The following is a 9,271-nucleotide window of genomic DNA, read 5'->3' on the forward strand; positions in this document are numbered from 1 at the left end:
TAACCCCTAGAACTGGAGGACATAAGCAAGGGGTGGGGTGCTGTTCCCCGCTGGTTCTGTAACCCCTCAGGCCCACCAAACAGGCTGAAGTGCCCACCAAACATAGGCTGAAGTAGAGCAACTGTCCCTAAACTCCGCATCTACCTGTGATATTGAGGCTGGTGACAGATCTCCTCACTTGGTGACGGGTTCAATGACTAAGTGATTGGTGGCTGGGGCTGAGGTGCCTGAGTCAGGCTGGGGGTGGACTGGGCTGCCACAGGAAGTCAGACGCTTAATTCCTCTTCCAAAAGAAGGCAGAGGCTACAGGCTGGTGCTGAACACACTGTCCTGCACCGACTGGGGTGAGGCTGATCGGTTATGAGGCCAGCCGTGTTTTTCTTGGGGGCCTTGGTGGGGCTGCTAGCAGGTAAGGGGGAGGCCCGAGGGGAAGGGGCTCAGGGGGACACTGCCCCTTGTTGCTAACCAGCAGCCCTCCCCTCTGCTCCAAGCCCAGGGGACCCGGAGCGACTGTCCCCATAAAAAGTCGGCCACCCTGCTGCCCTCCTTCACGGTGACCCCTACGGCTACAGAAAGCACAGGAAGCCCTGGGACCACCAGCCACAGCACCACCACCGCGGAGACCACCAGCCATGCGCCCAACACCACCACTCACCAGGCCCCGACCACTCCAGGCCACAGAAACACCACTGTTCACCCAACCACGAGCAACAGCACAAGCAACACCACGGGCACCACGGGCACCACGGGCACCGGCAAACCCCGCACCTCCACCAGCTCCCCCCGGCCAGGGCCAGGGCCAAGGCCACCACCTCCCAGTCCCGGCCCTGGCCCCCAGGACGCCATAGGAGACTACACTTGGACTACGGGTTCCCAGGCCTGCGCCCGGCTCCAAGCCCGGATTCAGATCGGGGTTGTGTACCCAACCCAGGCCGGAGGCCAGGTAGAGCCACCCGTGGGGGCAGGGGTAAGGCTGCCCACCGCACTGCAGAAGGAAGAAGAGAGAAGGGGGCACGCAGGGCAGGGATGGAGGAAACAGGGAACCCCGGGCGGCTGCGGCCTTCAAAACCTTTTTAACTGCTACAGGCCTGGGGCATCTCAGTGCTGAACCCCAACAGCACCAAGCCCTGGGGGGGCTGTGACGGGGCCCGCCCCCATCTGCTTCTCTCCTTCCCCTTCGGGCAGCTCGGCTTCGGGTTCACACAGGTACCTCCCCACCCCAGCCCCCTCGTGTCCGCCTATCCCCCCACCCTTTGCTGTGCTGGGGGCTCCGGCCACTCTCAGCCTTTCTGGTCGCTTCCGCAGGAGCCACAGCAGGGTTCAGTCTACCTCGACTACCTGGCTCTGCAGTACAACGTGTCCTTTCCGCAGGCGGCGCGTGAGTCACCCGCCCTCGGGTCGCTTGCCCTGAATGTCCGGGCTCCTGAAAGGGGACCTAAATCGGGGTGGCGGGGACAAGGCTCCAGAGCTGACCCTTCCTCGCTCTTTCAGAGTGGACGTTCTCGGGTCAGAACGCATCCCTCCGAGCTCTCCAAGCCCCCCTGGGCCAGAGCTTCAGCTGCAAAAATGCAAGCATCCTTCTTACGCCAGCTCTGCGCCTTGACCTGCTCCACCTGAAGCTGCAGGCTGCTCAGCTGCCCCGTTCAGGGGCCTTTGGGCCAAGTAAGAACTAGTCCTCCCTCCTAGAAGGCTCCCACTGCTCTGACAACCCCCTGCCTCCTTTATGAGATCTTGAATTTTCCTTTCTCTCTCAGCCTTGTAGCTTTAGGGCAACTGCCCTACTTCCTCGGCAGGACTCTGCCCTCTTTCCCTAGGAGCTTCGAGGGCACTCATCACTCTACTTCCCCATGTCCCCCCCACGCCTTCCTCCCATCCTCCTCCCACCTGTGCCCCACCACCACCACCCTGATGCCTGCCCGCCCTCCCTTTCTGCCAGGTTTCTCTTGTCCCAGCGAACACTTCAACCTGCTGCCCCTCATTGTCGGCGTGATCTCACTCGGCCTCCTCGCCCTGGCGCTGGTTACATTCTGCATTATCAGGAGACGCCCACCTACCTACCAGCCACTCTGAGCATGTCCCCATCCTTGATACCAGTATCAAGCTTGGGGGTGGGGGCGCCATTCTCATCACCCAACTGACTCAGAAACAAAGTTACCTTCCTTCTCAGTCTTCTGGAACAAAAATAGAACTAATGCCATCTGAAGGGATGCAGGAGAAAGGGTCATAAAGGTGACATATTTCTCCTCCCCCATCCCCAGCATAATAAAACCTGCTCGAAACACTGTCTTCGGATTTCCCCATTCTTCTTGCCAGGACTAAAAGCTGTGTCTTGTAACATGCCTTTCTGCACCTTCCATGGTGGAGTCTCAGGGAGCTAGACAATAAGCGGGTGAGGAGAGATGGACACCGTCATGTGCTCTGTGACCCCGTGCCCTAGAGCCTGCCACAGCTGGTGTCGAAATCTGCCGCATCCCCTTTCCTCCTCTTTTTCTGGGGCCTCTGGCTGCTTCATTTCCCCAGGCCCTCCAAACCAGTTTCACAAATACAAGTGCAGCAGATAGCAGTAGCCGAGGAGTGTTCGGGGGAAGGTCACACCTGGGTCACTTCCTTTCCGAAGGCTGTGTGGGAGCTCCTTGGCAACACGAACACCATGCCGAACACCATGCCCGTGTCCAGGGATATTTCTATTTCTGCCGTGGGCCGCAGCAGCAGCAGAGACTCTGACCTCCACCCCCTATCACCCCGGGCGCTCCCAGGAGCCGCCTGCCTCCAGCCTGCTCCCCTCCCCTGCGGTGGGAGTGGGTGGCACCCCCAGGGCAGCCGGCGCCCAGGATCTAGAAAGGGTCTCCCAGACAGCCAAAGGGTCTCCCAGATAGCCGTGGCCCGCACCCGGCGGGCAGCCCGTGAGACCTTGCTGATGGCGTGGGTCACCGGAATGGCTGGGAGCTGGGGTCACAAATCCCCAGCAGCCTTTCCTTGCGGGGGGGGGGGGGGGGGGGCGCTGCTGATGTGCTCGACGGGTGAGAAGGACAGAACCCTTGGGCCTGGGGGCTCGCCTTCCCACCGCCATCGCCTCTGCTTCACCCTCCCAGCTCAGCAGCTGCGGGCGCAGACAGCCAGGAGGGAGGAACATGGGGCTGCGTGGAGTTCGGCGCCTCCGGGGGACTGCCTGGCGCACGCTGTCCTGCTTCCGCCAGCGCCCTTCCCTCTGGAGCCGCCCAGACAACAGGAGATAGGGAGCCATGGCGCCCCCACCCAAAGCCCTTGCGGACACCCATGCTCCTCGTCTCTCAACTTCGAACAGGGTGGAGCCGGCTGGGGAAGACAAGATGGCGCCGCACAGAAGGAGCGGATAGAGGTAGGAGGCGCGGGGTTGCCTCCGAACTGGAAGCATAAACAAAGGCGCGAGAAATGGAACTGCGCAGGCGCGCCGCCTCAGCATGCCATAAGACTCGAGCTGGCAGGGCGCTTCCGAAACGTGGTCGCTGCACGAGACCTATTTTACGGGGTGGGGTCGTGAAGAAAGAGCGAGGAAAAGAGGGCGGGGCGGGGTGGGGGTGGGGGAAAGGCCAGGGCGCGCATGCGCAGCGTCGCTCCATGGCGGCCCGGAGAGACGGGCGGAAGCTAGCTTTGCAACATGGCGGCCGAGGAGGACGGCCTGCTCAAACGGGCGCTTGTACCGCTTCTCTTACCTGAGAAATGCTACGACCAAATTTTCGTCCAGTGGGACTTGCTTCACGGTGAGCTTTATTCGGTATCTTTGTCAAAAGTTCTGCCCGAGCGCCCTCGGGCCATCAAGGGGGCGTGACTGCGGGCCGGACGGTGGCGACCCCTGCCACGCCGTGCCGGGCGGAAATCCCTTCGGCGGGGGGCGGAAATGCCTCGGCGTCCATAGAGGGGGCTCGCCATGTTTGAGCGGGAGGCCGGGAGAGGGCGGCGGCATCATTACTTCTTGGTGATCGTGAAAGGTGGAAAGACTCAGACTGCACAAAACGAAGTTAAAATCTGACCAGGTCGCTACGGTCTTTAGTAGATCAGTAGACCTTGAGCAAACCCGCACTTACTCCAAAGTCTCTGATGAATTTAGGCTTGGGGGCATCTGCAGAGGCGCCCTCCGCCCTCAGCATTTGCTCGTGGTCTAATCCTGGGATGACTTGCTTGCCGGCCTCCGTCTGCGAGGCAGGTCCACACAAAGCCCACCGCAGACGTCAGGCCCAGTCCCTTCCCGGCCCCCCACTCTCCCACTGTGCACCTGTCTGGGTCGAATTCATGACTCTCGCTGGGCTGGAGGTGTGTGCCAGGGCCTCCCAGCAAGCAGGGGCCAGGAGTTCGGGCACGAGGGAGCGGGAGGCCTGTCCTTGGACAGGCAACACACACGAAGTGGAGCGCCTGGGTTGCTCAGAGGGGAAAGGATGGGAGGTCTCCTGGGCATTGCCCAGCTTTCTGCAGAGAAGCAATGGAAAGCCTCGGAAGTCAAGGAGTTTAGACGTAAATCCGCCTATTTTGGAAAAGTCACTTGACAGTGATAGGATTTGGGGCAGGAAGGCCCTCTGGCCTTTTCACCTGCCATCGGACAGCCCTGATCTTCCTTGTTTGGGTTTGCCCAGGTCTTAGGGAGCAGCAGCAACCCCCAGCAGCCTGAAAAGCCTTTAGCCCTGAGCTGGGTTCCAGGGGCTGCTTTTGTGTTTACTCCGCTTTCTCTTTTCAGTCCCCTGCCTCAAGATTCTTCTCAGCAAGAGCCTGGGTCTGGGTATTGTGGCCGGGTCACTTCTGGGTATGTACCCTATCTTCAGGTGGAGGGCTGAGATACCAGAAATGGGGTGGGTCTCTTAACCAGTCGAGGTGACATGCTTCCCAGTCTGCCCCATGGCTGTTGTGTGGGGCTCCCAAGGGATGTGGGCTCCTTACCTCTGCCTTTCTCGTCCTTTCTCTAGTAAAATTGCCCCAGGTGTTTAAAATCCTGAAAGCCAAGAGCGCCGAAGGGCTGAGCCTTCAGTCAGTGATGCTAGAACTAGTGGCACTGACGGGGACCATGGTCTACAGCATCACCAACAACTTCCCCTTCAGGTGAGGGGAGCCTACCCTCAATCCCCAAGGGTGAATGCTCGCAAGTGGGATTTAGGGTGAGGCAGGGGAGAGGGCTTATTTAAGCCTTTCTGGAAATCTGGCCATCACCTGTGGACGTGATGAGAAGAGAGCATCCCAGGGATGCCCGGGATCTAGACAGGTGGGGGCTGAGGAGGACGTCAGAGAACTGTGTCCCCAGATGGACGGGCCATGGAGGCTTTCCTTGCCCCTTTCTAGGCCCGCCTTTCTTCCTCCCAACTCTTGACTCTGCAGCTCTTGGGGTGAAGCTCTGTTCCTGCTGTTCCAGACAGTCATCATCTGCTTCCTGGTCCTGCACTACAGAGGACAGACTATGAAAGGTGCCAGGGTTTACCCGAGAGCAGGGTGTGGCTCTTGGGGGCCCTGATGGGGAACTTTGGCTCCGGGAAGCCAGAGGAGTGGGAGAGGCTGACCAGGGGTCCTTACCTCCTTGGCCCCCAGGTGTCACTTTCTTAGCCTGCTATGCGCTGGTCCTGCTGGTGCTCCTGTCACCACTGACACCTCAGGCCGTAATCACCCTGCTCCAGGCCTCCAATGTGCCTGCTGTTGTAGTGGGGCGGGTGAGTACTGGAAGGAAGGAAGGATGCTGGGCAGAGGGAGTGGGGCGGGGGACTGGATGAGGAGCAGAGTGGGAGCCCCAGGTGTGGGGGTGTTGGACAGAGGGCAATGGGAAGTCTGTGACGAACATGGAAGAGTTCAGATAACAGAACAAAGGTTCTTGATTTCTTCCCCAGCTGATCCAGGCAGCAACGAACTACCAGAATGGGCACACAGGCCAGCTCTCAGCCATCACAGTCTTTCTGCTCTTTGGGGGCTCCTTGGCCAGAATCTTCACCTCCATTCAGGTGAGCTCACCTTCTCCCCTCTAGAGGGCGCTAAAATCCCGTCCCGGCTCAGCCAGGGATTTCAGGCTGCTCGCTCTGAGCACTCTGGGCTGTATGGAAGTGACTCCCCCCCCCCCCCACCGGCTGCCTCTCACCTAGGAGACTGGAGACCCCCTCATGGCCGGAACCTTCGTGGTCTCTTCCCTCTGCAATGGCGTCATCGCCGCCCAGCTGCTGTACTACTGGAACGCAAAGGCTCCCCACGAGAAGAAAAAGCAGTAGGGCAGAGCTGGCTACTATAGCACACTCCCCATTTCGAGTCATCCACCCGCCCTCTGGGTCCTTCCCATCCAAACCAGTCAGCTGGCGGGATTTATCATTCATTCCTCTGCAATTGTGAATTAGTGAGCCAGGGTTTTAGTGGGAACACGATCCTGGGGGGGGGGGGGGGGGGAGGAGATTTTCAGGCTGACACCTAGTGTGCACAGTCCCCTGCGTGTACGATGAACTCGTTTCATCATTTGGCGGAGACTCCTCTTTTGGCAGCAGTTCCCAGCTACTTAGGTATTCTGGGGTGAGAGTTTGCCCTGTGCTACCCGTCTTCCCCAGGGCCTGACCAGTGGAAGGAATGCGGGCGGGTGGTAGGCGTGTGGCCGCCTCCCTCCCCGAACCTGGTTGGGACGTCTCCAGGACCCCAGTGCTGGGGGGGGTGGGGGGGGCAGGAGACAGAGTGACTCAGGTAGGGCCCCAGGGTGGGGTGAGGAGGTTCCTGCTCTGGCAGGTCCAGGCGGAAGGGAGCAGAGACTGCTGGTTCCTGCTGCAGCGAGGGGAGGGTGGAACAGAGATGGGGGAATAAAGACTCTGAGACGTGGTTTAATAGTAAAAACTGTTCGTCCTACAAAAAAGAAGTGTGTTGTGTTTTGGGGGCAGGGCAGACACCAGAGCACAGGCTACCTCAGTACTGGAGGAACATTGAGTTCTAAAGAAAGGTTTGCAGCCTGGGGTGGGGGTGGGAGGTTCTGGGTGAAGGAGGAGGAGAAGGGAGCCCTTCCTGGGAGGTCCATGTCCACAAGGGTTAGAGGTGGGTCAGGGGCATGGGGGCCCCTGACAGGGGGGCGTTGTATGGAGTGGGCGAGCCGGGGGGCAGATAGGGGCTGTAGTGAGGGAGCAGCTCTCCCTGGAGCCTAGGGTTACTCTGAGGGAGGGAGCACGGCGAGGAGGCCTCTGGTTTACAGTGGGAAGAGCTGCAAAGAGAGAGACACTGGAGTTAGAGCCCATCTCGGGGCGGGAGGGGTCAGCAGGGCCCCCATTCACAAGTAGGGGTGGGTGGGCCCCACTCTGGCAAACAGTAGAACTCTTCTGCCAGCCCCTAGCCGAGCCCACTGGGCAACGCAGGTTCAGAACCAGACCCCAGGACTAAGGGCTTAAGAGCAGCGCCGCAGCCAAGCCGTGTTGAGGCACGTTCCCCAGCAGGCTTGCGTGCTGCGCCACAGGCCAGGAAGGGGTAGAGTTAGGCCTGGCCTCTCCTTGCCCCGAGGGTTGGGAGAGGGAACCGGGTCACAGGAGGGCCAGGAGCAGGGAGGAAACGGGAAATTCAGGTAACTAGAGCACAATCACATCCAGGGGGTCTGCTGTCTGACCCTGAGGGGCCGCTGCTGCCAGCCTGGGATGGAGACGCCCTCCGCAGAAATCCTGGGCCCCCAAAAAGCTCCCACCCTAGTGGGGCACTGGGTGGGTGTGGGGGTTCCCCGCCTCCGCCAATAGCCTCAGGTTCCCTGCAGCCCCTCCAGCTGCTTCCTGGGCACTCACCCGTATCCACCAGGCAGGTAGGCTGTCGAGTAGTTGGGCGGCTGGTACCCAAAGCCCCTGCTGCCCTGGGTGGTCGCGAGTCCGGGCCCCCAGAGCGGCCCGCCGCCAGCCACCCCACCGCCTCCCTGGCCGAAGTGGGGTGGCCCGGCTCCTGAGCTCTTGGTCTTGCGTCGAGGCCGATACTTGTAGTCGGGGTAGTCGCGCAGGTGCCGGGCCCGGAGCCGCTTGGCCTCCTCCACGAAGGGCCGCTTCTCGTCCTCGCCCAGCAGCTTCCACTGCGCGCCCAGGCGCTTGGAAATCTCCGAGTTGTGCATCTTTGGGTTCTGCTGCGCCATCTGGCGGCGCTGGGCGGAGCTCCACACCATAAACGCGTTCATGGGCCGCTTCACCTTCTCCAGCGGGAGCACCCCAGGTACCCCTGGGCTCCCAGCACCCTCCCGTTCCTGGCAGCCCGAGGACGAGGTGGTCGGGGCCGGGGGAGCAAGAGGCGCCAGGCTCCAGGCCTGATCGTGGGAAGAGCCAGGAAGCGCCATGGGGAGGGTGGGGGATGGAGGGAAGCCCTGAGAGGCCGTCCTACACGCCCTCCCCTCTAAAGTGGAGCGTGGATGCCCAAACCGGTGTCCTTAAAACGGAAGTGTTTTTCTAGTCTGGAGTCGTTCCAGACAAATCGTGTCCTTAAAAAGTAGGTGTCCCCAAGTTCAGAGGCCTTAGAACGGAGCCTCTGCTCCCAACAAATCAGGCACTTTGGAGAGCCGGTGCCGAATCCGCTGTCTGGTCCGGTGCACCGGGCAGGTTGCACTCGGGTCCTGGATGCCGCGAGGTCCTCCAAACCCAGGTGGCCTTCCACTGAGGCGCGCTTGGTCTCCGGAGCGGTCCCGGGCTCCGGCGCCACGGCCCCTCTCACCTGGCCTTAGCGTCTGTGGCTGGCGGGTGGGCCAGACTCGGGAACAGCTTTTAACCAGACTCCTCCCCACTCCCTCCCAGCAGACCGCGCCTCCTTAAGGGCGCCACCGTCCCCCTCCCTTAGGCAAACCCAGGTATCCTGTTCTCCCCAGCCCCCAACGCTCCCCTTGGGGCACCACACCCCCTCCCCACCCAGGACCCAGACGTCAAGTCTTCCAGCCTGAGGAGCTCTGAATGCCTTCCCCTCCCTTCTTGAGCTTTGGCAATTTAAAGTCAATTCCTTTGCACAATGGGATCAAGCACAGGGGAATCACAAGCCCTCAGGGTCACAATTGAACCAGGAGGAAGTCAGAACACCCCACCCCTACCCCAAATCTTTTTCTGGTGCCTATAGCTCCTCAAACCCCTGACCTGCCCCTGGGCCAAGACAGTCAGAAGACAGGCCATTTTTGCTTCCTGAGTCATCCCAGCAGGTGCTTAGGTGGTGATTCAGCCCCTTTCTCAGGTGAGAAAATTTAGGCCCTCCCAACTCCAGCCCCAAACCTTGGTTTCTCCACAACAGGTGGTATCTGCAACCTGAGTCTGAAGGTAGGGAGCCAGGGGCCCCGGGAAACCCCCATCCCCAATCC

At 60.7% G+C, this 9,271-nt stretch overlaps 3 protein-coding genes across 3 annotated transcripts; 2 read left to right on the forward strand and 1 right to left on the reverse strand.

Annotated features, from left to right (window-relative positions):
• The first annotated feature begins 255 nt into the window (after window positions 1-255).
• CD68 (CD68 molecule) lies at window positions 256-2,284 on the forward strand. The gene is made up of 6 exons (XM_026005399.2): window positions 256-409; window positions 492-943; window positions 1,087-1,206; window positions 1,306-1,378; window positions 1,492-1,662; window positions 1,937-2,284. The coding sequence occupies exons 1-6, from the start codon at window positions 361-363 to the stop codon at window positions 2,068-2,070; spliced, it is 999 nt and encodes a 332-aa protein (XP_025861184.1). The 5' UTR covers window positions 256-360; the 3' UTR covers window positions 2,071-2,284.
• A 1,137-nt stretch (window positions 2,285-3,421) lies between these two features.
• Window positions 3,422-6,835, forward strand: MPDU1 (mannose-P-dolichol utilization defect 1). The gene is made up of 7 exons (XM_026005400.2): window positions 3,422-3,740; window positions 4,709-4,774; window positions 4,935-5,067; window positions 5,341-5,426; window positions 5,548-5,666; window positions 5,841-5,951; window positions 6,090-6,835. The coding sequence occupies exons 1-7, from the start codon at window positions 3,638-3,640 to the stop codon at window positions 6,210-6,212; spliced, it is 741 nt and encodes a 246-aa protein (XP_025861185.1). The 5' UTR covers window positions 3,422-3,637; the 3' UTR covers window positions 6,213-6,835.
• Window positions 3,720-8,362, reverse strand: SOX15 (SRY-box transcription factor 15). The gene is made up of 2 exons (XM_026005401.2): window positions 7,740-8,362; window positions 3,720-7,174 (listed from the first exon to the last, which is right to left on the reverse strand). The coding sequence occupies exons 1-2, from the start codon at window positions 8,270-8,272 to the stop codon at window positions 7,006-7,008; spliced, it is 702 nt and encodes a 233-aa protein (XP_025861186.1). The 5' UTR covers window positions 8,273-8,362; the 3' UTR covers window positions 3,720-7,005.
• Between the last annotated feature and the right edge of the window lie 909 nt (window positions 8,363-9,271).

This window comes from Vulpes vulpes, chromosome 12 (assembly GCF_048418805.1).
Source record: "Vulpes vulpes isolate BD-2025 chromosome 12, VulVul3, whole genome shotgun sequence".
NCBI lineage: Eukaryota > Metazoa > Chordata > Mammalia > Carnivora > Canidae > Vulpes > Vulpes vulpes.